At 45.4% G+C, this 27,562-nt stretch overlaps 2 protein-coding genes across 5 annotated transcripts in view; one reads left to right on the top strand and one right to left on the bottom strand.

Annotated features, from left to right (window-relative positions):
• Positions 1 to 10,366: 10,366 nt before the first annotated feature.
• Positions 10,367 to 22,679, bottom strand: LOC144888161 (uncharacterized). Of its 3 annotated transcripts, none has more exons than XR_013621855.1 (4): positions 22,590 to 22,673; positions 22,374 to 22,482; positions 20,321 to 20,440; positions 10,367 to 11,021 (listed from the first exon to the last, which is right to left on the bottom strand). XR_013621855.1 is itself a non-coding variant. In XM_078770197.1 (4 exons), the coding sequence occupies exon 4, from the start codon at positions 14,490 to 14,492 to the stop codon at positions 12,999 to 13,001; it is 1,494 nt and encodes a 497-aa protein (XP_078626323.1). In that variant the 5' UTR covers positions 14,493 to 16,376; positions 20,321 to 20,440; positions 22,374 to 22,482; positions 22,597 to 22,679; the 3' UTR covers positions 11,799 to 12,998. The 3 variants fall into 3 exon arrangements, 2 of the variants coding, with proteins under 2 accessions (XP_078626323.1, XP_078626322.1); XM_078770197.1 differs by lacking the exon at positions 10,367 to 11,021 and adding an exon at positions 11,799 to 16,376 and having other exon boundaries at positions 22,597 to 22,679; XM_078770196.1 differs by lacking the exon at positions 10,367 to 11,021 and adding an exon at positions 11,799 to 16,376.
• Positions 22,680 to 22,945: 266 nt separating this feature from the next.
• The window catches only part of LOC137415402 (uncharacterized), a 67,219-nt gene continuing 62,602 nt past the window's right edge, over positions 22,946 to 27,562 (top strand). For both annotated transcript variants that reach the window (XM_078770194.1, XM_078770195.1), the window contains exons 1-2: positions 22,946 to 23,096; positions 26,185 to 26,284. In XM_078770194.1, the coding sequence (XP_078626320.1) occupies positions 26,197 to 26,284 (88 nt within the window). In that variant the 5' untranslated portion in view covers positions 22,946 to 23,096; positions 26,185 to 26,196. The remainder of the gene's footprint in view (positions 23,097 to 26,184; positions 26,285 to 27,562) is intronic.

The raw sequence follows: 27,562 nt of genomic DNA, 5'->3' as shown, positions 1-27,562 counted from the left end.
GCACTCAAACTCTCCTCCTCACTCTCACTCTCACACTCTCTCCCTTGCTCTCAGACTCTCTCCCTCGTTATCACATTCTCTCCTTCCCTCGCTCTCACTCTCTCCCTCGCTCTCACTTTCACACTCTCTCCCTCGTTATCACATTCTCTTCTTCCCTCGCTCTCACTCTCACACTCTCCCCTTACTCTCACAATCTCTCCCTTGCTCTCACATTTTCTTCTTCCCTCGCTCTCAAACTCTATCCCTCTCTCTCACACTCTCTCCTTCCCTCGCTCTCACTCTATCCCTCTCTCTCACACTCTCTCCCTTGCTCTCACACTCTCTCCTTCCCTCGCTCTCACTCTATCCCTCTCTCTCACACTCTCTCCCTTGCTCTCACACTCTCTCCTTCCCTTGCTCTCGCTCTCACACTCTCCCATGCTCTCACACTCTCTCCTTCCCTCGCTCTCACTCTCACACTCTCCCTTGCTCTCACACTCTCTCATTCCTTCGCTCTCATTCTCTATCCCTCACTCTCACACTCTCTCCTTCCCTCGCTCTCACTCTATCCCTCTCTCTCACACTCTCTCCCTTGCTCTCACACTCTCTCCTTCCCTCGCTCTCACTCTATCCCTCTCTCTCACACTCTCTCCCTTGCTCTCACACTGTCTCCTTCCCTTGCTCTCACTCTATCCCCTCTCTCACACTCTCTCCTTCCCTCGATCTCACACTCTCTCCTTCCCTCGCTCTCTCTCTTTCCCTCGCTCTCTCTCTCTCACTCTCTCCCTTGCTCTCACTCTCACACTCTCTCCCTTGCTCTCACTCTCACACTCTCTCCCTTGCTCTCACACTCTCTCCCTTGCTCTCACACTCTCTCCCTTGCTCTCACACTCTCTCCTATGCTCACACTCTCTCCCACGCTCTCACACTCTCTCCTTCCCTCACTCTCACACTCTCCCTTGCTCTCACAATCTCTCCTTCCCTCGCTCTCACTCTCACACTCTCTCCCTTGCTCTCACACTCTCTCCCTCGCTCTCACACTCTCTCCTTCCCTCGCTCTCACTCTCTCAGCCTTGCTGTCACACTCTCTTCTTACCTCACTCTCACACTCTCTCCCTTGCTCTCACACTCTCTCCTTCCCTCGCTCTCACTCTCTATCCCGAACTCTCCCTCGCTCTCACACCCTCTCTCCTTCCCTCACACTCTCTCTTTCCTTCCCTCACACTCGCTCTTTCCTTCCCTCACACTCTCTTTCCTTCCCTCACACTCTCTCCTTCGATCACACTCTCTCTCCTTCCCACACACACTCTCTCCCTCGCTCTCACACTCTCTCCTTCCCTCACACTCTCTCTCCTTCCCACACACTCTCTCTCCCTCGCTCTCACACTCTCTCTCCTTCCCTCACACAATCTCTCCTTCACTCACACTCTTTCTCCGTCCCACACACTCTCTCTCCCTCGCTCTCACACTCTCTCTCTTTCCCTCACACTCTCTCTTTCCTTCCCTCACACTCTCTTTCCTTTCCTCACACTCTCTCTCCTTCACTCACACTCTCTCTCCCTCGCTCTCACATTCTCTTTCCTTCCCTCACACTCTTTCTCCTTTACTCACACTCTTTGTCCTTCCCACACACTCTCTCTCCCTCGCTCTCACACTCTCTCTCCTTCACTCACACTCTTTCTCCTTCCCACACACTCTCTCTCCCTCGCTCTCACACTCTCCTTCCCTCACACTCTCTCTCCTTCCCTCACACTGGACAAGTGGAACCTCTCCCTAACCTGTTCCTGCAGAAACAGGGCAGGATGACACCTGCACACCACAGAGTATTCTGGTGTCTGAAGAGCCAGGGTTCCCAGATAGGGCTTCTGACATGTCTGAGGAGGAATCCTATGACATTGAGGAATTCCCCACATCGTGATTCCAACGTCTTACCATCGCAAATACTCAAGTTTCTGAACCAGACTTTTAGAAAAATATATATTTAAATAAAAGATCATTTTTCTGATCTACCTGGGTTTATTGAAACGGCAAGGTGTATTATTCGCCGACCCAGTGACCACAATTGCACGGAACCCCAATGCAGTAGGTTTAAAGGGGAACGGACATGAGTATAGACATCAAATGCTTAACATGAATTAATTGTAGCAACAAAAAAGATTAAGTTTGGCGCAAAAATTGTTGCTCGAGCATGCGTGAATCGTGAGATATCCGAGTTTTAAAATGCCAATAGCAGACGATTTCCCTCGCGTTGGCCAGCATCTCGTGATGACTATCATCATCATCGTGACGTCATCGGAGGAAGCTGATGTGACTTCGCAATAGTAAACAATGGCAGACACCGACAGACACAATGGCGATCGATTTTGATCTCGGGCGCTTCCAAAATACTGAATGGTATTCATTTTTATGTCTCTTTTTTAATTGAAAAAGTTTCTTTTTCTGGTCAATGGAATACATAACTAATATTTAATTAATGTTCGGTGCCGTGAGGCAAGAAATGGATAGAAACACAGAAACGAAATACGACTTTATTGACTTAGTGCAGCACTGCAGGTGTATCAGTTGTAATTGTGTCATTATAGCACTGTCTATAATGCAAGCAATCTCTGTGTGTCTGTCTGTGACCGCTGTTTCTCGACAACCACTGGTCCGATCTAAGTGAAACTTGCCAGGTATATTGCTGGGGACCCCCCTCTCCTCCTCCCCTCTCCTCCCCTCCCCCTCCCCCTCCCCCTGCCCCTCTTCTCCCTCACGTTTATACACGGAATGCCGGGTACTTCCCCCACCCCTCTCCTCCTCTCCCCCCCTCTCCTACCCCCCGTTCCCCTCCCCTCCTCTTCCCCTTCCCCTCCCCTCCCCCGCCCGGCAATGCCGGGTACTTCTGCTAGTAACTAATATTTAATTAATGTTCGGTGCCGTGAGGCAAGAAATGGATAGAAACACAGAAACGAAATACGACTTTATTGACTTAGTGCAGCACTGCAGGTGTATCAATTGTAATTGTGTCATAAAAGCACTCTCTATAATGCAAGCAATCTCTGTGTGTCTGTGTGTCTGTCTGTGTGTATGTCTGTGACCGCTGTTTCTCGACAACCACTGGTCCGATCTAAGTGAAACTTGCCAGGTATATTGCTGGGGACCCGAGGATGTGCCTTTTCAAGGTTTGCTATTAATCGGACAAGTGGTTACCAAGTTATGGCCATTTATTTCGCAAACACATACGTTTTGTACGTGAACGAAGGAACAGCGAAGGACGAGAGCGAAGACCGTAGGAACGATGAAAGTTTTAATTTTTCTTTGCACGTACGGTCAAGCGACAGCGAAGGAACCGCGTGTGTTTGTTGTTTCTGCCTCGCGGTTTGAAAATTGAATACTTGGCCATTAAAACTAATTTGCGATTAATCGTAACTGCTATATGCGAACTTCCGGACAGTGAGGCCTTATTTTTGGTACGTACGTCAACGTACATATGTCCACGTACTTACCTCCCCGCACGTACGGGCACACACTAGCAGCAGCCACACAACGACTGGGCATGATTCCAACTGATCGTAACGAAAACAAAGCGATGTTCTGATCGTCACGAAGCCAACAAGGCTTTAAGAACGAAAACCTGGGTTACTTCGCAAACGTCATTTCCGGTTTGCGGTTTTGACAAAACTGATTTTGCTTGTTCGGCGATATTTTGACGAATTCTAATAAAACCGCAAAGATATTTGTGAAATGAACTCAATAGAAGTGTTTAAGATATGTTTATGTTTCGAAATCTGCAAAGTTGCTTTGGTCGTGTCCGTTCTCCTTTAAGGAACACATTGTTGAGGCAAAAAACGAGGTAAAAGGATGATACGCATATTTCCCTTTCCTTTCCTCTTTTACATCTCCTTGACAATTCTTGGTAGCCTCAATATAAATGGTGGTGCGAACCAGTCTAGGTTCTCCAAGTGGTCAACCTTGTAAGGCAACGGAAACTAGATGTGGCTTTCTGACAAGAAACCCACTCTACTCCATCGTCTCATGCTACCTGGAATCGAATGATGAAAAAGGCCGGCTACTTTAGCGATTAAACCTCTCGTACAGCAGGAGTTGCCTTTCTAATTAATCCCCATTTTTGCCCGCTCCAACTCTCATTTCAGGAAATAATCCCAGGTCACTTCGCTTCACTGGATTTTGTTGATGGAGACTTCAATTTTACTTCAATAAATGTCTACGCCCTTTCAAAGTCTACTCCCAATAGTGAACTCTCAAACCTATCTCCTTCTTCCAAATCCTGGTGGCGTCTGGTCAAATCTGTTTCTGGTGTTTGTTCCACCCTCCATCCCCTCCCTCACCTCAAACGGCTACACAGCTGACTCCGCACGTGAAAAAGCTGAATACCTCAACTCTGTGTTTGCCTCAAAATCTTGTGTTTCAAACCCATCTCTCTCTGTACCCACCATACCCAGTCATACCCAGCTGCTCCTGGACTCTGTGTCCTTTCCTCCTGACAAGGTGGAGAAGTTTCTGTCAACTCTTGACTCTGATTCTGCAACTGGACCTGACGGCATCAGCCCACAGGTCCTAAAATCCTGCTCTGCCGCTCTATCTCACCCTCTCTCTGTTCTCTTCGCCCTCTTTTTTGCTCAAGGTCATCTGCCAGCATCTTGGAAATCAGCAAACATTACCGCTTTACACAAAAAAGGTGCAAAAACAGATCCTTGCAACTACAGATCAACCAGCCTTCTCCCAATCATCAGCAAAGTCATGCAATACATCATTGTTTCGGATATCAAATCTTGCCTCTTCTCCAATGGCTTGATCTCCGATCAATAATTTGGATTCAGACCAGGTCATTCTACTCTGGGCATGCTGCTACTGCTGTCTCAACAATGGATGGAGGTCCTCAATGTCAAACAGGAAATTAGAGCTGTCTCCCTTGAGTATATCACGTGCCTTCAATACGGTCTGGCACCCCGCTCTGCTCACCAAACTCTCCTCCTATGATATCCATGGAAATCTGCACGCATGGCTTACGGACTTCCTCTCTGGTCGAAGTCAACGTGTGGCCCGAAATGGCCCATTGGGAGTACTTGACAATGTGCCAAGTTTCAAAATTTTCCATTCAGTAGTTTCCGAGAAATATTTTTTAATTATTTGCGTTTAATCCAAGATGGCTACCATACCACGTGACCTATGACATCACAATTATCATATAAACATTCTGCATGGGTGTCACTTCTATCCTGAAAGTTTCGTCTTAATCGGACATATGGTTGCTAGGATAAACGAGGTCTAGCCCGTATGGACGGACGGAAGGACGGATGGACAACCCGAAAACATAATCCTTCCTGCCACCTTCGGGGGCAGAGGCATAAAAAGCAAATGAAGGCAACATCCCTCAACATAAATGGAGGCCGCAGCTGTATGCGGTCTCTCGAGGTGTTACAACTATTTCAGAAAGAAAAGATTGATATTTTCAGGTTACAAAACACATACACCCACCAATCTTGTGAAGACGAGTGGCGCAGAATGTTGGAAGGGTGCCTCTTTTTCTCCAGTGCCGTTGAAGAAGCTAAAGCGGGGGTGGCAATAATCTTGCATCCTCGCCTTCAACCACCTGAGAATCACCTCAGAGAGATTTGTAAGGGTTTCTTCATCGCTGTGGATTTTATCAGCAGAAATCAAAAGGTTAGCATTATTAATTTGTATTGCCCCAGTCACAGTGCTGAAAGGGCTCTATTTCTTCCAAAATTAGCGGATTATTTAAGCACTGTTGATTTGACGAGTTTAATTTGTATGGGGGGAGACTATAACTGCACACTGAACCCTCGACTGGACAGGAACACTCATGAGCCACATCCACCCAGTGCAAGGTTGGCGCAACTTGTGAAAAAATACAAACTTGGAGATGTATGGCGATTACAAAATTCAAACACCCGTCAATATACATAGGTGTGCTGTGCAAAAAAACAGTTAACTATGGGCCGACTGGACAGATTGTACGTGAACCAAGGAATGGTGAATCTGGTTGGGAGAACATGTGTATGTCCTTCTGGCTTTTCTGATCACCATATGATTGTAATGGAATATGAAGTGACCAATATCAGCAGATGATGGAAAAAAGACTCTTCTGGTCGAACTGGTCAAAGAGCGTGTGGCTGGAGCAAGGATTCACCTGCGGATGAGCAGAATAAAACTCGAGACTCCAAACAAAGATTTCTTCAAAATTCAGATGGCCGCCAACAGTTATCGGCAGATTCAGAGTATACGCTCGTCCGATGGTGTACTGACTTGCCAGAGTGACATTGAATACTCAATGCAAGAGTTTTACTCAAACTTGTTTTCGCCAAGAACTGTGGCTAAAACGACAGCAAATGAGATGATTGAACTTCTCCCATCTCTTTCTGAAGAGCAGCAACGTCAACTGGAATGTGACATTTCTCTTGAGGAGCTCACTGCAGCATTAAAACAACTCAAAGATGGCAAGGCCTCTGGACTTGACAGACATCCTGCTGAATTCTCCAAAGTTTTTTTGAATTTTCTGGGTCCTGCTCTAATTGAGACTTTTCATGAGACCTAGATCAGGGGCAATTGCCCCTTATCTACAGGAGAGCTGTCTTATGTCTTCTTGCAAACAAAAGGGGATTTGCAGCAGATTACAAACTGGCGGCCTGTGTCATTGCTAAATACTGACTACAAGATTGTGTCAAAAGTGCTTGCAATGTGTCTTAAGAAGGTCATCTCTTCCTTAGTTGGAAATGACTAAACGTATTGCATACCTGAACGATCCATTTATGACAGTGTTGTTTTTGGTTGTAGATTTGATTACTATTGGTCAAACTGCATCTCATGGTTTTGGGTTACTACTCATGGTTTGGGTTTTGGGTTTTGGGTTAGGAGAAAGCCTTTGACAGTGTGGATCACTCATTTTTGTTTGCAGTTCTTACTCGAGCAGGATTTGGAGAAAATTCATTTCTTGCATAAAACATTTTATATAACAACGTATCATGGCTGCTAAAAGTAAATAACAGTCTGTTTCATCCTTTACCCTTTCAGTGTGGCATCCGTCAGGGCTGTCCACTGTCAGACATGTTATACACACTGTCCATCGGACCTTTACTGGCTCTCCTTCGTACCACCTTATCTGGGTTGTCCTTGTCAAACAATTCCAAAGTTGTTACGTCAGTGTATGCGACGACTTGTGTGTTGTGGTTAAAAACCAGTAAGATGTTTTTTGAGCTATTCCGTTGTTTTGCCAAATTTGAAGTTGCTTCATCAGCAAGAGTAAACTGGAACAAGAGCTTAACTCTTTCTCTGTGTCCAGATACCCTTTCCTCATCACTGTCTTCACACGCGGTTCCCCCAACTCTTCCAGGAGGAATGTTATGGAAAATGTATGGGTTTAAATACTGTCCTGTCCATAGCTTTTTTTTTGTTTGTTTTTTTGTATACAAGATCGAGGCTCGTGAAAGAGCGAACATTAATCACACAGAAAGACAAACAGCCACATAAAACAAATAACATCGGGAGCGGTAGACAAGATGGGGAGAGAGGGGGAAGGACACAAACACAACATTTGAGAGCAGGGACCGAGAGACATGGAGACATCGAGAGATCTGTGGGAGGGAGAGGGCTTTGGGGAGGAGGCATGGGAAGGGGGGGGGGTGTGGGAGAGGTATAAAACATATGGACACTGCCAGGACTTCCAGGAAAGAAGTTGGAATTTCAAACAAGGTGGATCTGGGGTGAATTAGTGGGGGTAGAAAAGATCAAGGTTTTGGATGGGGGAAGATAAGAGATGGTGGTGAACAGCTGTTTTAAAGACCTGGAGGGAGGAGTGGGATTGAAGGGAGTGTGGGAGTTTGTTCCAGAGGCGGGAGAAAAGAGGAATGAAAGAGTGAAGGTGAGCAGAGAGCCGAGATTTCGGCAGTTTAACCATCAGAGGGTTGCTGGCAGATCTTGTGCGACCTGTAGGAATATAGACCTAGTAAAGGAATAGGAATAAGGAATATAGGAATATAGTAGAGCAAGAACAAGAGCTTGTTCCTATATTCTTGTAGAATTGGGCCATGAAGGCTTGCATTTGGACCACGCCCATTGGTTCCGCGGCCGTGGCCCCCTCAACCACGTGCGCGAGAGCGCAATTTTGTGCGCCTGATACCCCCTCAACCACATTGCCAATGTTCTCCTCCTCCTCTCCTCCACATACATTTCCCCAAGGTCCTGGGTCGATTCTACCCCGTCTATCTCTCCCACCGACACCCCGTCGCCTTGACCAGCCATGGCGCGATTTCAAAATTCGTGTTTTGAAGGCCCAATAACGGCCCAATAACGGCATCAGCCCACGGGTCCTAAAATCCTGTTCTTCCGCTCTTTCACTCCCTCTCTCTGTTCTCTTCACCCTCTCTTTTGCTCAAGGTCATCTTCCATCTGCTTGGAAATCTGCCAACATCACCGCTTTGCACAAACAAGGTGCAAAAACAGATCCCAGCAACTACAGACCAATCAGCCTTCTCCCAATTATCAGCAAAGTCATGGAATCCATCATTGCTTCAGATATGAAATCTTTCCTCTTCTCCAATGGCTTGATCTCTGATCGCTCTGATCTGATCGCTCTGATCTTCGCTCTGCGATTCTGCGACTGCGATTCTGCGATTCTGCGACTGCGATTCTGCGACTCTGCGAAATTGCGCTCTGATCATCAATTTGGTTTCAGACCTGGACACTCTACTCTGGTCATGCTGCTTCTGCTTTCTCAACAATGGATGGAGGTCCTCAATGCCAAACAGGAAATTAGAGCAGTCTCCCTTGACATATCACGTGCCTTCGATACGGTCTGGCACCCCGCTCTGCTCACCAAACTCTCCTCTTTTGGTATCCATGGAAATCTCCACGCATGGCTGGCGGACTTCCTCTCTAGTCGTAGTCAACGTGTGGCCCTGAATGGGTTTCTCTCATCTCCTCTTCCTGTTCAGGCTGGAGTTCCACAAGGCAGTGTTCTAGGCCCTGTCCTTTTTCTGGTCTTCATCAATGATCTCTCTGACTCTCTTGAAAATCCTCTGTATCTCTTTGCTGATGACTCTACTCTCTGTCGCTCCATTCTTCATCCCTCAGATCGGCAGTCTGCTGCCTCCTCACTCTCTGCAGACCTGGACAAAATCACAGACTGGGCAAACAAGTGGAACATGTCTTTCAATCCTGACAAATCTCACACTCTTACGATGTCTCTCCGAAAAGACCGACTGGACAACCCTCCCATCCACTTTCTGAATAATCCTCTCCAAGAAGTTCTGTCACTCAAGCTTTTGGGTCTCACTATCTGCCATGATCTTTCCTGGGAAAACCACATTTCAAATCTGGCCTCCAAAGCCAGTCGCCGACTGGGCATCCTCCGTCGTGCGAAGTCCTTCCTTGGCACACCTGAGCTCCTCACCACATACAAGGCTTTCATCCGCAGCTCAATGGAATACTGCTCTCCCCTCTGGGCTGGTGCTCCTGCCTCACACCTAGCTCGTCTTCACGCTGTTGAAACCAAAGCATTCAGAATCATTGGAATCTCCCGCGATGAAGCTAACTCCAAGGGCCTCTCACTCACTCACCGCAGGCACGTTGGTGGTCTTTCCATCTTCTACCGACTCCTCTCTGGCCTTGCCCCCCCAGCTCTCTCTGGGCTCTGTCCCGCAAATATTCCTACAGGTCGCACAAGATCTGCCTGCAACCCTCTTATGGTCAAACTGCCAAAATCAAGACTCTCTGCTCACCTTCACTCCTTCATTCCTCTTTTCTCCCGCCTCTGGAACAAACTCCCTCACTCTCTTCAATCCCACTCCACCCTCCAGGTCTTTAAAACAGCTGTTCACCACCATCTCTTATCTTCCCCCATCCAAAACCTTGATCTTTTCTACCCCCGCTAATTTCACCCCAATTCCACTTTTTTGAAATACCAACTTCTGTCCTGGAAGTCATTGGTGTCCTTGTGTTTTATACTTCTCCCTCCACCCCCCCCCCTTCCCATGCCTCCTCCCCCCAAGCCCTCTCCCTTCCACACATCTCCCTGCTCTCAAATGTTGTGTTTGTGTGCTTCACCTTCTCTCCCCATCTTGTTTTCCGCTTCCGCTTTTTATATATTTTGTTTGTCTGGTTGATTTGTTTGTGAAGTAAATGTTAGCTCTTTCACGAGCCTCGATTCAGTATACAAAAAAAAAAAAAAATATATATATATATATATAGAAATATAGCTAGTAAAGACCAGCCTTGGATGAATAGCCGAGACAGTTTTACTCTGAGGCGACCAGCCGAATATATAGCAGTTATATTTGACGTGCGCGAGAGGAAAGAGATGTGAGGTATTTATCTCACGAAACACATGGGTTTATTCTGAAACCACAAACAAGTAAACACGACAAGGAAATTCAAAAAATAAATTTTAATGAAAATATATCAAGAAATAAAATGAAGGCCGAGGTAAAACTAAATCCTATTATGCGGTCTCACACAGTCTCAAAAACACACAAGTTAAAGATAAAATCAAAATATAACCCCTTCAGCCGACACTTAACTTGGCGTCGCAACGAGTACTTTTTGGAGCTTGGCGGCTGTTGAAACTGGGGTAGCCAGTCGTGCGGGAAGTGATCCAAAATGGTGGCATCTAATGCCACATGTCGAAGGCACTACAAGCGTGAGGCGAGCAAATTAGACAGCCTCCTTTCGATTCTCTCCCGTCAAGTGCAATGCAGCCTTCAGCTTCCAAGACCCCAGCAGTTGTCCAAAACCTTGTGAAAAACACTGCCAACGCAGCAAAGAGCACCTCGCTTCCCAAAACACGCCCAACACAGTCAGCACACAATCATCCATGATCAGAACAAAATCGTCCCTTCTTCTCCGAGCAAGAACCAGCCAAGAGAAAGCGACGCACTCTTCTTCCTCCTCTTGAGACCCAATCACCCAACGTCCCTCCCACTTCGCCCTGCCCACAACCTCTCGGCTAATCATGCCCCTCAGGGGCGTGGCCTGTTTCCTACGGTGCTTTCGAGGTGGGGCTTAGTCCGATCGGCAATGTTCGGGTTCTGTCGGCATGCATTGGAAGGTTGTTGTCATTAAAAGTAGGTTTTTCATGGCCAGCCTTGCAAATGTAAAACGTAAAAGAAAAGTCAGATAAAGAAATCACACTGGGGAAAACTAACCTTAATCCCTAACTAATTATCACTGCTTCACCCCTCGTGTGAGGACACATAAACAATCTTAAGCTACAGTTTCCCTCCTTAAATACATCGAGTTTTCTCCAACGCGTCCACAGTCCACGCTGTAATTATACAATCCTACCTTTACTATGGGATTCCATCATCTACCCCCACAAACGTAACAATACTTGGGCATCCATTTGGGAACTTCAAGCTATATGCAGAAGAACTGGGATGGTTTCTGAGATAACATGAAGCAGAAACGATTAAAATGGAAAGGAATGCTCCATGTCTTGTTACATAAGGCATGGGTAACCATGATAAACATCCTGGAGCTACCAATCGTATGGCATAAGGCCATCGCACTCCAGCATCCTCAAGCTCTGATCACCCGCATTCAAAAGGATCTAATTGATTTTTTTCTGGGGAGGCCACCACTGGCTTAAGCGTTTATTTAGAGTTCTGGAAAAGTTTGGTCTCGGAAGTGTTTTTGTTGCTTACATTAAATGTTATGTGTTACGTGGTCTTCCCGGTGACTACCTGGTCTCGGTGACCCCCGGACCGTGAGAGGAACCCCGCCAGAAAGATCTATGATTTATACGCTTTCGTAACGCAATCAATATGAATTCCAGGCAATAAGAAACCCCACACCAAGGATCCGGAGTAATCAATAATATATTCCCCAAGCAATATACAACCATCAACAATCAATCCAATATTACTAAGATGGCCATCTTATATATTCCCCACTCACGACCCCTTTTGGTCACTGTCCCTCACAATGTCTCTGGGCCCCTCCAGACCAAGGTGTAGGTTGGCTTCTCCGCACACGGGCGGTTGAACGAACCTCTGGCTGACGTGCTCCCAAATGTGCACGTCACGTACCGGGAACAACGGCTGCAGCGCACACCTCCTTGCCAAGCAAAGCGGGTAAAGCAACGCGCGGCTTGCCCAGCGCACGAGGCCCAAGGTGCGACCCGTACGCGTCCTTGTAGACGGTGAGGCGAACTGTGCCGGACGCTTGGTTCCGTGCACGAACCCACGGCAACTTGACGTGTAAAGAGGTAATTACCCCGCGCAGGTAACTCCTTTCGCCAGATGGGCTTTCACACGCAGCATCCCCCACGCTGCTCAATATCGATACCGCTCGCGTCGGAGCTCGGCGAGGAAGAGGAAGAAGATCGCCGCTTCTGCCGGACCTCGTGTCTTTTCTTCTTCCGTTTCTGGTCTCCTTTTCCCCAGAAGGGCTCCTGACCCTTTAATCACAACAACCTTTAATCAACGACACATTAATAAGCAAAGACCTGAATAGTAATTCACATCAATTCACATAAATCCATAACACTCCCCCCCTTCAAGAAAGAAAGTTTGAACCCAGCGAAAACTTTCTTTGCCGGCCAACTTGGATAAACAAACCAGATAACTCACCCTCCCCCCCCCCCCCCCAAATCATCAGTTCCCCCCCGGGCACAGTTATCACTTAAAAATAAAGCAACAAAATTTCACACAATCCCCTAGATTAATTCCCTCTGGACCAAGCGTCAACCATTTCTAGTTTCTCTTGAATGACGGTTAAGAGGTGGTGACCAAAGCCCCCAAATTTAAACCTCTCGATAGCACTTTTTTGGGAGGCCCAGCTGAGTATTCCCTACATGGACGCCTTAAGGAATGTGGAGTTCACGGTTAGTCCGGGGAGGAAAGTTCATTACATGGACGCCTTTAAGAACGTGGAGTTCACGGTTAGTCCGTGCAGGAAAGTTCACTACCTGGACGCCTTTAAGAACGTGGCGTTCACGGTTAGTCTGTGTAGGAGCCCCGGCTCGGCGGCTCCCCCGTATATAGTGCTTCAACTTCTCCAGACTCCTAACAGTTACGGTGGGACCCCTGGTCCCAGCCGTTACCTGACTGGCGGTCTCCTTCTCGGCCAGTGCTCTGACGTTCATTCTTTCGGGAGGTGCCGTAACTCTGGGAGCCTCCATAGTAATATCGGCTGCTGCCAACCCCAAAACTACTGCCAAGTTGTCCTCTTCTGTAGACCTCTCGACGCCTACGAAATGCCTTCCCTACTGTTATGGTCCGACCCTCCATATCCTTACCATTCCAATTCTTCTCTGCCTCTCTGGCGTCTCTTGTGCTTGCAAACGTGACAAAGCCGAACCATCTTGACCGTTGCGTTTCCCTGTCTTTTACCACCCGCACTTCCACCAGCGGCCCATATCTGTTGAAGACAGAGGTCAGAACTTCTTCCTCTGTGTTGAAGTTCAGTCCCCCTACAAATAACTTGGAACTTTTGTCGCCATCCCGAGCGGGGGTGGTGTTATTTCCCCTGCGGGGCTCTTTACCCACCCTCGGGTTACCATAAATTTGCCCCCCGGCCAAATCATTCCCGATAATCACAGATACTCCCTCTACAGGAAGTGTGGCTTGTAAACCGACGGTGACCGGTCCTGACACCAAATCGGATTCCAAATGGATGACATGAAGTGGGGCACTAACACAGCCACCGATCCCTTGTAACCGAACACTATCACCAGTTGCGGTACTCTTTGACAATGGCAAAATGCCTTCAAGCATTAAGGATTGATGGGCTCCTGTGTCCCTCAAAACCCTAACCGGTCTTGGGTTAGTCAAGTCTCCCTGGAGTGAGACCAACCCCTCATAAATAAATGGTTGGTAACTCTTCTGTGGGCGATTTCTTACGCTTGCCATCGCATTCGGAGTGGTAATAGTCAGACTCCGCTCTGGGTCTTCCCTTTTCATGAGGTAACAACTGGACATCAGGTGTCCAGGTTTCTTGCAAAAAGCGCAAGTAGGCCCGGAGGAAAAACTCGTGGTCTGCCTCGGGCCCCCCGAAAAATAAGTTTGTCTTGGGCCCGTAGCCCTCTGATTTCGAACAGGTGGGGTATCCGCGTTGTCCCCATAATCCTCTCGAGGCCGCCGCCATGTATTGTCGTTCTCCGCACCGGGTGTTCCATAACTCCCCTGCTGAAGTCTAGGCGAGGAGCTAGGTGTGTGGACCCCTATCCGGTGTGTTAAGGCATAATCATCTGCCATGGTGGCTGCGTCCCACAACTTTGGTACTTTCTTTTCCTGCAGGTACACTTTGATGTCCTCGTGGACACACTGTTGAAATTCCTCCACCAGCATCAGGTCACGCAATGCTTCGAAGTCGTTCCCGACTCCTTTCGACTCACACCACCGATCAAACATGTTTTCCTTCACTCTGGCAAACTCCACATGGGTTTCACTCTCCCTCTTCCTGGCATTCCTGAATTTTTGCCGGTAAGCTTCCGGAACCAACTCATAGGCTTTGAGGATGTGCTTCTTCAATACCTCATAATCTGCACATTGGTCCATTGGTAGCGCCGAATAAATATCTTGAGCTTTACCCACCAGCACACTTTGCACTAGTATGGTCCAGGCCTCCTCCGGCCAGTTTAACTGTCAAGCCACTTTCTCAAAGTGTGGAAAAAATTTAGCGACTTCCTTTTCACTGAAGGGTGGAACCAGCCTCACATGTCTGCCCACATCCCAGGTGTTCTGGCTAGGTGTCGACCCCGTCAGCAAGAGTGGTACCTCTCCCCGTTCTCTCATTAAATCCAGCTCCTTGAATTTAATTTCTTGCTGAAGCGCCAGATCACGTTCCTTCAACTCCCTTTCGGCTTTTCTCTCCTCTGCTTCGAGTTCCCTGGCAGCTCTCCTCTCCTCTGCTTTTCTCCCTTCTAACCTTTCCTGGAGTTCTCGTTCCACTCTCCTTTCCTCTGCTTGTTTCTCTTCTCTCCTCTCTTCTGCTTTCCTTTCTTCTTCTTTTAACCTTTCCTGGAGTTCTCGTTCCACTCTCCTTTCCTCTGCTTGTTTCTCTTCTCTCCTCTCTTCTGCTTTCCTTTCTTCTTCTGCTCTTTCCTTTTCTGCTTTCCTTTCTTCTTCTGCTCTTTCCTTTTCTGCTTTCCTTTCTTCTTCTTTTATCCGTTCCTGGCTCCGTAATTGCAACTCCAGTTTCCGGAGCTCAACGTCTTCTGGTTCTTCGGGTAGCCACTGCCAGGCTAACTCGTCCCATGTTCCTAATCCCACCAAAGATTGTATCACCGTGGTCTGCAACTCTGCCTTCCTCAAATTAGTTCGGACCTCCAAGTTAAAATGTTTGGCCAATTTTAAGAGGTCCGCTTTTAGTAACGCTCGGAACTGTGCCTCACTAGGGGTTACCGCAAAGTTCTGTGCCACAAACGCCATGGTGACTACTGGTAACACCTGTTAACCTTCACCCCAGAAATTTCCAACAAAGAAAAGCAACAGTATTACTATTATTGCTATTGTTGTTTTTTTGTTGTTGTTGTTGTTGTTGTTGTTTTGTCGACAGAGCAAAACAATTTTAGGAACGTTGGAAAAGTTCCCACTCTTGGGAATTCTTTCCCGGACTAAAATTTAGCAAATTTTATAGATCCCGGACGTAGACCCAATTGCGAATCCGCAAATTGTAATTTGGACGAGCCCCCAATTTCTGTTACGTGGTCCTCCCGGTGACTACCTGGTCTCGGTGACCCCCGGACCGTGAGAGGAACTCCGCCAGAAAGATCTATGATTTATACGCTTTCGTAACGCAATCAATATGAATTCCAGCCAATAAGAAACCCCACACCAAGGATCCGGAGTAATCAATAATATATTCCCCAAGCAATATACAACCATCAACAATCAATCCAATATTACTAAGATGGCCATCTTATATATTCCCCACTCACGACCCCTTTTGGTCACTGTCCCTCACAATGTCTCTGGGCCCCTCCAGACCAAGGTGTAGGTCGGCTTCTCCGCACACGGGCGGTTGAACGAACCTCTGGCTGACATGCTCCCAAACGTGCACGTCACGTACCGGGAACAATGGCTGCAGCGCACACCTCCTTGCCAAGCAAAGCGGGTAAAGCAACGCGCGGCTTGCCCAGCGCACGAGGCCCAAGGTGCGACCCGTACGCGTCCTTGTAGACGGTGAGGCGAACTGTGCCGGACGCTTGGTTCCGTGCACGAACCCACGGCAACTTGACGTGTAAAGAGGTAATTACCCCGCGCAGGTAACTCCTTTCGCCAGACGGGCTTTCACACGCAGCGTCCCCCACGCTGCTCAATATCGATACCGCTCGCGTCGGAGCTCGGCGAGGAAGAGGAAGAAGATCGCCGCTTCTGCCGGACCTCGTGTCTTTTCTTCTTCCGTTTCCGATCTCCTTTTCCCCAGAAGGGCTCCTGGCCCTTTAATCACAACAACCTTTAATCGACTACACATTAATAAGCAAAGACCTGAATAGTAATTCACATCAATTCACATAAATCCGTAACATATGCAATCAACTTTATTCATTATTTAAAGTCAATAATGAACTGATACTTTCAGAGGGGGATTCGTCAGGGCCGCTCTCTGTCTGGTATTTTACATGTCTTGAGTATTGAACCGCTGTCGATAGTGTTTCGGAAATTTATTGTGGGCTTAAAAGATTTGGCAGAGCATGAAATGAAAGTATCGGCCGATGCAGACGACGTTTGTGTTTTGGTGAAAAATGCCAAAGACGTTGTAGTCAGGTTCACTATGTCAATAAATTATATTTCGTTCAAAATCATCGTAGATTAGCAAACCTATACATTTTTGGAAAGGTTATAGCATAAGGAAACTAAAAATCAATGTTTACATTTGGAGAGATACCTGTATGGCGGCCATTTTGGATTTTCAAAGTGGCCACTGTAAAATACATATTTTGTTCTATTTCTGCCTCTAATTACCCTAAAAACTTTTTAAAATATACTAAACCTATATTTTCAGGGACAAGGAATCCAATGAAAGTATCAAATTAGTGCTATGGGGAATGGTAAGACACGAATCAAAGGTTTTGAATTGCAAAATACTGTCTTTATATTCGCGATAAGTTGCATAATCAAATACATGTTATCATTTTGTACAGGCAGTTAATAACATCAAAATGTGTCACAATAATTCACATCACCAAACATACACAGGCAGTCAGCAAAATCATATATACACATGCAGTCAGTATAACTTCACATCTACACAGGCAGTCAATGACAAAATATGCACAGGCAGTCAATGGCATCAAACATACACGATTACAGAATATGCCATTTAGAGTTCGTCATCACTGTCCTGTGTGTCGTATCCGACAATATAGTCCGCATCGTTTTCACAGTCCGTTCCACACAAGCAAAGGTCGGTCAAATTGATTGGCAAATCGAATTGGTCGAATGGTCGATCGAAATCGAATCAAATTGATCGAATTGGTCGAATGGTCGATCGAAGCGATTGGTCGAATTGGTCGAATGGAATTGGTCGATTGGTCGAATTGGTCGGAATTGGCAAATGTAAACATTGATTTTCAGATTTTACATGTAATAATAATAATAATAATAATAATAATAATAATAATAATTCATTTATTTTGTATAGCGCTTTTCAAGAAGCCCAAAGGCGCTTTGACAGAGTGGAAAACATAATGCATAACAATACATGAAAACAACAATTGCAAAAAGACAAGAATCAATAGGGAAATATTTAAAGCAAAAGGAGGGAGAAGGAGAAGAGATAGTCAGGGGTTAAATGCTGTGGGTTGAATGTTGAATGCAGTGTCATTTCCAAAAATGGATTGGTTTGCTAATCTACCATGATTTTGAACGAAAAAACATAGTGAACCTGACTATTGGTTTGGTTGAAGAGAACTTGGAGTTATTTAACAAAGCGACAACAGCTGTCGTAAATTGGTGCAAAAGCCAGGCCTTGTAGACGGGTCAGGCCAGTGGACCTTGCCTTCCCTTCCACTTAAGCTCAAATGGAGTTTTGAAGGTACTAAATACCTGGGAGTGTTTCTTGGAAATGAAAATGTGGAAAAGAAGAACTGGGAGTGGTTGTTGGATGCCTTTGAGCAAAGACTGATGAAGTGGAGAGGCTTGCGTGTTCAACTTTCATACAGGAAACGTGCTCAACAATCTTGTGGCTGGCATCCATTCTGTGGCATCGTTTCAAGGCGGTGCAACCCCCAGAAAGTTTGGTGAAAAACCTACAGAGGATTATAATTGACTTCCTTTGGAGCGGCAAACACTGGGTTCGTCCTGGACTGCTGAGTCTTCCCGTGGAAAAAGGAGGTAAAGGCCTTGTGGACTTGATCAGCAAGATTATGGCCTTTCGTATGACTGCGATTAATAACCCGTCGGACCGTGGAGTTATCTGTGGCCTCATGGCCTCAGGGTCCATAGTGGTGGTGAGTCCAAGTACGCACCTCGAGAACCTGGCGCGTGTGCCGATACCTTGGCTGTGCACACTGAAAAATCATCACAAGCTATCAAGTTTGGTCTCCAAACTTTACGAAGAGATCCATCTACTTGATACAGTTTACTAAACAGTACTTAAGGTTTCATTTAAATAACTAGGGCATGCCCGTACTATATCTATATCTAAAATTATATCCCCCCCCCCCCCCTCTATTTACATGAAATGGTTTGGTCCAAAGCGAACGGCTTGCGAGTACGGTGACAATCCCCCCCCCCCCCTCTATTTACATGAAATGGTTTGGTGCATTCGCAAAGCCAAAGCGAACGGCAGTTACGAATCGCAGTTACGATGAATCGCAAAGTAGTTTTAATTAGTTTTAAAACATAGTTTAACGCCAACATAGTTTGCCAACGTGAAATAAATGAATACGCTCTCAAATGTGCCGTCCGAGGCAGAGTCTGTTCGCCACGTTCGGCACACGTGATAACTCGCTGCTCTCTGATTGGTTGAATCGTTTTTTGGACATAGCTCGGTAACTACTTGTCCGATTAATATGAAACCTTGAAAAGGCACATCCTCGGGTCCCCAGCAATATACCTGGCAAGTTTAAAGTATATCGGACCCGTGGTTGTCGAGAAACAGCGGTCAAAGACAAACACACATACACACAGAGATTACTGGCATTATAGATAGACTAGGGCATGCCCGTACTATATCTATATCTAAAATTATATCCCCCCCTTCTATTTACATGAAATGGTTTGGTCCAAAGCGAACGGCTTGCGAGTACGGTGACAATCCCCCCCCTCTATTTACATGAAATGGTTTGGTCCATTCGCAAAGCCAAAGCGAACGGCAGTTACGAATCGCAGTTACGATGAATCGCAAAGTAGTTTTAATTAGTTTTAAAACATAGTTTAACGCCAACATAGTTTGCCAACGTGAAATAAATGAATACGCTCTCAAATGTGCCGTCCGAGGCAGAGTCTGTTCGGCACGTTCGGCACACATGATAGCTCGCTGCTCTCTGATTGGTTGAATCGTTTTTGGACATAGCTCGGTAACTACTTGTCCGATTAATATGAAACCTTGAAAAGGCACATCCTCGGGTCCCCAGCAATATACCTGGCAAGTTTAAAGTATATCGGACCCGTGGTTGTCGAGAAACAGCGGTCACAGACAAACAAACAAACAAACATACATACATACATACATACATACATACATACATACATACATACATACACACACAGATTACTGGAATTATAGATAGATGACAATAAGTCCTGCCCATTTGATTGAGAAATGTGATGAAGATATCTCAAAAAGTTGTGGATGGATTCCGAGGAAATTTTGTGGAGAGATTGGAAGTGCGAGGAGGACGAAATGATTAGATTTTGGTGAAGATCCGGATCAGAGAATTATTGAAGTGATTCTTCACCATTGAGTGATCGGGCTGAAACGACATATAGCAGGATATCTCAAAAGGGTAGACGGAATGGGACGAAACTTGGTGGAGAGGTCGAGTGTGTGAGAAGGACTAATCGATTCGGATTTGGTGAAGATCTGAATATGGATTCGGATATGAGAATTTTTTAATTTCTAAGTGATTCTTCACCATTGAGTGACAGGGCTAAAATTGATACAAAGCACAATATCTCAAAAAGTTATTGATGGATTTGGACGAAACTTGGAGGACAAGTTGGGTGTATGACAAAGAAGAATCGATTGAACTTTGCTGAAGATCCGAATCCGGATATGAGATTTTTAAAATGTTTTAAAAAGTGATTCTTCACGAGAGTGATAGGCCCAAAGACGATATATGGTATGATGTCTCAAAAATTATGTCGGGATTATGACAAAACTTGGTGGATGAGTTGGAAAGGTGACAAGACCAATCCGATTCGATTTTGGTTATTACCTTTCGGTGATCCTGTGAGATGGTTCTCCTTGTTTCGGGACTCGGTGAAGAACCAGGCAATCTTCTTCTTCTTATTTTTCTTCTTTGTTGCCTTCCACATGCTCGTCTTCTTCTTCGATACTGTCATAGATCAATATTTAATAAATCGATTAATTGATTAATCAATAAATCAAAAATACCATTTAGAGCCAAATCACTTGGTTACTGTGCTTGTTGTAATATGGTTGATGTATGTTGTAATATGGTTGATGTATGTTGTAATATGGTTGATGTATGTTGTAATGTGGTTGATGTATGTTGTAATGTGGTTTTTGATATGTTGTAATATGGTTGTTGTAATATGGTTGTTGTATGTTATAATATGGTTGCTGTATGTTGTAATATGGTTGTTGTATGTTGTAATATGGTTGTTGTATGTTGTAATATGGTTGCTCTACGTTGTAATGAGGTTGTTATATGTTGTAATATGGTTGCTGTAATATGTTTGTGCCCTTGTCGTGCTGCTAAAATAACATCAGGTGGGTTGATTCAGCCTGTCATCCTTCTGACGTCGGCAAAATGATTACCAGGTTCGTGTAAACAAGGGGCACTGCATCAGCGGCACAGGCACACTCCCAGTAATAATGCAAACATCCGCCATAGGCTGCATATGGAATATAACAATGTGTGTGTTGTTGGCTGCTGCCTCCACACATGGGTGGGTTCCAGGAGATGGAATGGAGTCCTCCCAGGTCTCAAAGTATCCACCTGTGTGTGTGCGTGTTTGTAAATCAATGGATACGTGTGTGTGTGTGTGTGTGTGTGTGTGTGTGTGTGTGTGTGTGTGAGTCACTGTAGTTGTCTGCTATCTCTACAGTTTACACATTGGTGGGTTTCAAGTGGTGCAATGTAGACCGAGCAGTGTCTACCTCCGTCTCTGTGTGTGCAGGTGCAAGTATGTATGCGTGTCTGGATGAGGAAGATGAAGATTCAATGCTCTCATTCCAATATGGAATGTTTTGACAAATTTCTCCTCCCACCGCTGATCCTTCCCAGGGAAAGTCTCATTTATTGAACTGTATTATTTATTGCAAACTATTTGTCGGATGTAATCGATAACTGTGTATTTATTGTAATCCTGTGTGTTGTGTTGAGTTGGTGAATCCATCATTTGACGGGATTTTCCTTGATTATTCACAAAAAGAACAATCCCCGAGTATTAACATTCACAATTATCATTCAGGGCATTAAATGAAACTACAAACTGGATAAGAAGAGCATCAGAAGGTGCACTCGATCATGACAAACACAGGTAACACAACAGAGTGCGAGGTGTCTCATGACGATGTACTTGTGTCGACAAAAAAAACCAGAAACGTAGATTATAATGAGATTCCATGAGTGAACCATCTGATCCATCACTCAATGGGAGTTTTCGTAAAACGAAGTTCTAAAGGTTCACCTGGCATCATCACTTCCGGTTCCTGTTCTGTGAATGCACAGGAATCACTTCCGGTTCCTGTGCTGTGAATGTGCGATTTTCACATCTGGAACTTCCTCAAAGATAAGTCTTTCCCAGTCGTTTTGTTGTTTACTTTGGTGTATAACTAGAAAACTAACATAACTAGTCCAACTCCTCCCTCCAGGTGTGCAAAACAGGTGTTCACCAACATCTTCCCCCATCCAAAACCTTGATCTTTTCTACCCCCGTTAACCTACCCTAAACCCACCTCCTTCAAATTCCCTGTTTTCTTTCCTGAAATCCCCAGTAGTTCCCATCTTGTTTATCCCATGGAAGGTCTCACGACCCCAACCCAACCCTCTCCTTTCCACAGATCTCCTGATGTCCCTGTTTTCCACTCTTGTTGTACTTCCCTCTCACCCCCCCTCGCTCCCTTTTGTTACATGTTCTATGTGTTGGCTCTTCCATGAGCCTCGACTTAGTATGTAAATAAAATCGTCCGTGTCCCACACCAAACGTCTCCGCCATGTTTCGTCCGAATCCGTCCACAACGTTTTCAGACATCTTGTTCACAAATAGATAAACAGACATGAAAACATAACGTCCATCGACCTTCGGTGGTGAAACTCATGAACTTGGATCTCTGTTCGTGTTTCCTCAGACTCCCTGAAGCTGACGTCATCATGCCGAACAACGCGAATCTTCATCCCGTTCACACTCTCTGCACTCGACACACTCTTTCATTACCACAGTGAAGCAAACACGATCTTTGTGCAACATTTCTCATTAATAACTTGTTAATCCCTAAACCCGGGTACAAGGACGGACATGTTACTTCTCCTGCTGATGAAGTTTGAGAAACGAGTAAGCATTTTCACAAACTAAGCCCAGAGGGGTGGAGCCTCGTACCGTGACGTCATGAAAAAACGTAATGACGCAGTTTCGTAGAAAGAGCGCGATCTCCGCTCATTCGAGTCTCACATCACGCCACGTCGTTATTTTAATAACATCAGCTTGATTTTCAACTTTCGTTAATTTTCTAGTGAAATTATAACCGAATGAGGGAACAGCCCGCAGGGGTTAAAACTGTAATTTGTATTTTAACCCGGAAGCCGTCCTGCTTCTTCTTTATCTTCTTTTTTATTTTCGCATTGTAATGTGACGGCGACACTCAAATTGCTGACGTCACAAAGGATCTTATTACAAAGAGGAAGATAACGATGTGAGGTAATATGCACTTTCATTAACGATGAAGAACTTCCGGGTTATCTTCTCGTAAATCTCGTGCTGTACCTGAGACAAAGGTTCACGTCATCGGATCGGGCCGCATGGGAGGTTTGTTCGGAGCTTCTCATTTTATTATCAATACTGAGAAAGATCTGCAAAACGTTTATTTAAAGATAAAATAATTTTCTGTTCGTTGATGACGCGAATGAAGATGTTAAACGAGTTTTTATTCAATGTATGCTGAGGTGTCTGTTTGTTCATTTAATGAGGTGTTTTTCACTCGTTTTGTTTTATTCACTGCATTGTTTTATATGACGTCACTAAACTTCACCCAACGATGGCTGAACCTCATTCTTCCTTTTAACTACAAACCAGGCAGAAAGTTTATATAATTACAAAAAAACCAGGCAAAAAAACCAGACTACAAACCAGGTTAACCAGGTTATGCGATTAACTAGGTTAACCAGGTTATGCGATTAACTAGGTTAACCAGGTTATGCGATTAACTAGGTTAACCAGGTTATGCGATTAACCAGGTTATGCGATTAACCAGGTTATGCGATTAACCAGGTTATGCGGTTAACCAGGTTATGCGGTTAACCAGGTTATGCGATTAACTAGGTTAACCAGGTTATGTGATTAACCAGGTTAACGACATTCTGCGATTAACTACAAACCAGGCAGAAAGTTTTTATAATTAACTTGTGTATATCCAATGGCACCTCTAAATGAGGAGGTGTTGAAGGTTGTAGATGATGGATAGATGAGGGATCTCTGTAATGTTGGTACGGAAAAAATATGTCGGTCCAATCTGCGACATCCAAAACTAAAGTTGAACTATCTTCTCTTAAAAAGTCGTTTAGGCCACATATTAGAACCTACCTGGCCTTCATTGTCGAGGCAGGTATCTTTTTCCACTCCTCCAGATCATGGCAAAAGCAAAAAATTGGACTGCGGGTCCCGAAGCTCACCTGGATCAGGAGCAATAGTCACTCAAACCCCTTGCAGACCCCATAGACCCTGATTTTGTTTTATATGCCATGAGCAAACTTTGGTACACCACAGGTGATGAAGGTTGTATCAAGTTTCGTCGAAATTGTGTGTGTAGTTTTGGGGAAGAGAGCAAACAACTATTTTCAAACTCCTCCCCCAACCACCACCACCCCTCCCCTACCTCCCCTTAGTCTTGACTCCTCGAATGAGCGCAGATTTTGATGAGGTTAATTCACCTTCATAAGGCATCAGATATGAATATTGTGTCCAAGTTTCATCAAAATAGTGTGTTTGGTTCTAGTGATAATGACGAGTGTTTACCGACTCACTCGCTCACTTACTTACAGACACTGCTCGATCCATAAGCTCCAGTGGTGTCGTGCCAAATGTTGAGGTGCTTGCTGGAGCTTTGCAAAAATGTGTCAAACGTGACGTCATTGCCATATCTACTATCGCGTCAAGTTTTAATATGATACTTACCATTTGATTTCCCCGAAAATGAGTGATAATTGAAATACGTACCTTTTACTTTGAATCAGAAAAGATACGCCCATTTTACCACATAAACACACACATAAACACATGCATAAACACACATCAACACACATCAACACACATCAACACACATGCACTTGCACTCACAAAAACAAACCTACACACAAAAACACAGAAACACACATATACACACAACAACAAACATAAACCCACACACACACACACACACACACACACACACACACACACACACACACACACACACACACACACACACACACACACACACACACACATATAAAAACACACATACAAACATAAACACACATACACATAAACACACATACTCACACACCTACACACACATAAACACACACATAAACACACACACACACACACACACACACACACACAAATACACATACACATAAACACACATACCCAGACACTCACACATACATACACTGTCTCTGCTGTGCCTGTTTGTGTCTGTCTGTACCACCCGGTCTATGTCTTTATCTGTCTCTGCCACGCCCATCTGTGTCTGTGTTTGTCTCTGCTACGCCGGTTTGTATCTGTCTGTCTCTGCCGCACAGGTCTGTATCAGTGTCTGTCTCACTTGTCTGTATCAGTGTCTGTCTCTGCTGCGCCGGTCTGTATCAGTGTCTGTCTCTGCCGCACAGGTCTGTATCAGTGTCTGTCTCTGCCAAACAGGTCTGTATCAGTGTCTGTCTCTGCCGCACTGGTCTGTATCAGTGTCTGTCTCTGCCGCACAGGTCCGTATCAGTGTCTGTCTCTGCCGCACAGGTCTTTATCAGTGTCTGTCTCTGCCGCACAGGTCTGTATCAGTGTCTGTCTCTGCCGCACAGGTCTGTATCAGTGTCTGTCTCTGCCGCACAGGTCTGTATCAGTGTCTGTCTCTGCCACACAGGTCTGTATCAGTGTCTGTCTCTGCCACACATGTCTGTATCAGTGTCTCTCTCTGCCGCACAGGTCTGTATCAGTGTCTGTCTCTGCCGCACTGGTCTGTATCAGTGTCTGTCTCTGCCGCACTGGTCTGTATCAGTGTCTGTCTCTGCCGTGCTCCAAGCGAACAACTCTCAGCCTTCCATGCATGCGTCTCCCATCAAAGCACCAACCTAGTTTCTGAGATGACAGGATTATGTGTTGAACCTGAAAAGTTTAACTTCCACCAAAGTGGAGACTTATTGGTGCATGTTTGAGACAATTGCAGTGAGGGAAATAAAAACAGGTTTGATATGTTCGTGTGTGTTAAACAAGAGGATCAACTCTGACCTTGAACGCAACATGATGCAGATGTCGTATGCGTAAATTATGCCAACACATCACTTGCAAACGAGGATAGCATCCATGTGCTACTCAGCTCTTTGAAGACAGAGATTTTTGGTCACAAATACATGGAATTAGAGTGGCTGATGCGGCTTATGCCCTTATTATGGGCTCATCAGGATAACGTACTGGTAAATCATTTATCTGTGACCATGCTTCATCGCTCAAAGGTGAGTGTGTCTGTCTCTTATGTGTACTGTCAGTGTAAATATGGTGATCAAGCTCGATACGTTTACCGTTTTGCTGGATACGTAATCAAATTGGAGAAGATAACAACTTGCAAAACATTCCAAACTGAGTAAAGAAAATAACATGTGTAACTTTTCTGTGATTAACAGAAGCATTGTACCCCTGGCAGGTCATCGGTGAGATGGACAATTTCTTGGACTGGCTCAAGTCCCAAGGCCTGAGAGCAGAAACAGCCCAATTTGAGGATGATGGATTAACAGCCGAGCCTGGTACGTGACATATTTTTTAAACACAACACAGCATGTGAAGAAGTAACCTTTTATTTTTATTTTTACCTCTGCCACCAAAGGTGTGTGGAGGTCATGTTTTCACCCCTGTCTGTTTGTCTGTGAGCAGGATATCTCAAAACATTGTGGGTGGATTCTGATGAAACTTGGTGGACAGGGTGCGCATGTGACGAGGACGTGTTGGTTAGATTTTGGTGAAGATCCGGATGTGGATCCTATATTTAGCCCTTCTGCCGGGCAGCAGGAGAGAGTGTGTGTGTGTGTGTGTGTGTGTGTGTGTGTGTGTGTGTGTGTGTGTGTGTGTGTGTGTGTGTGTGTGTGTGTGTGTGTGTGTGCTTGTGGGTGCGCGCGCGCGTCGGTCATATTTTTATCTTTATATCTTCTCCCAAGAGAACAATTGGAGACTATAAATGCCCAGTTTTTATTATCTGAAGGTTTAAACAAACGATTTGTGATCATATCCTGTGGCTCGTCATGTATGCAATTCACGATATTTCTTAATTTGTTAAATTTTACATCCAGGCACGAATATTTACTCAAAATATACACAGATGGTACCAAATTGTCGATAATCATGCCCCCAATGCCCCGGTTTAGTCCCGGTGTATACCCCGGTTTAGAATAGGTACACCGTTTCCCTGCGCATCGTAAGAGGCGACTAAGGGTTGGAGTCAGGAAGGGCATCCGGCCATAAAAACATTGCCTCAAAAAGGGAACCATGATTGTCATGGGGCCCGCAAGGCTAACCCCCACTCTAGTGGGGAAAATGGCCTTAAAACGATCATTCATTCATGCCCCCAATGCATATTGTTATGTTTGTGGGGGTAGTGATATGTAGAGTCAGGTAGATTTGTGTAGGTATCATGCTCCGACTGTTGTGAAGAAGAAGAAGCACCCCATGTAATATTGTCGTGCATCTTCGATTAACACCAGAGTTGCGGATGCCGATCACGAAGGCTTTACTCCCGAGGCGAAAACTCAATGGCGGATTCCAAAACCAAAAGCTACCCCAAGCGCGCGGGATGAAGGGAAGCGGCGAGAGCCACCGCAGCCTTAGCTATTAAAATCAACCACCCTGAAAACTGCGTTCAGGTATATACAAAAATAATACAAGGGTTTATTCAAATGAAAAGGCAAGACAGGAAAACCACGCGCCGGTAAATCTAATTCCTAAATCAGGATCCCGCACACCAGATATCAAATACAAGACGAGGGGATCTGAATTAAATAAAAGAACACGTCATGTAATTGTGAACGCGC

Source organism: Myxine glutinosa, chromosome 1 (genome assembly GCF_964187855.1).
Source record: "Myxine glutinosa chromosome 1, kmMyxGlut1.1, whole genome shotgun sequence".
Classification (NCBI taxonomy): domain Eukaryota; kingdom Metazoa; phylum Chordata; class Myxini; order Myxiniformes; family Myxinidae; genus Myxine; species Myxine glutinosa.
The sequence above is the reverse complement of the archived record's forward strand: the minus strand, read 5'-3'. Positions and strand labels throughout refer to the sequence as shown.

What these genes read in the sequence shown, in the direction of transcription:
- LOC144888161 (XM_078770197.1), bottom strand. Translation starts at nt 14,492, where the DNA reads ATGGACCAATGTGCAGATTATGAGGTATTGAAGAAGCACATCCTCAAA.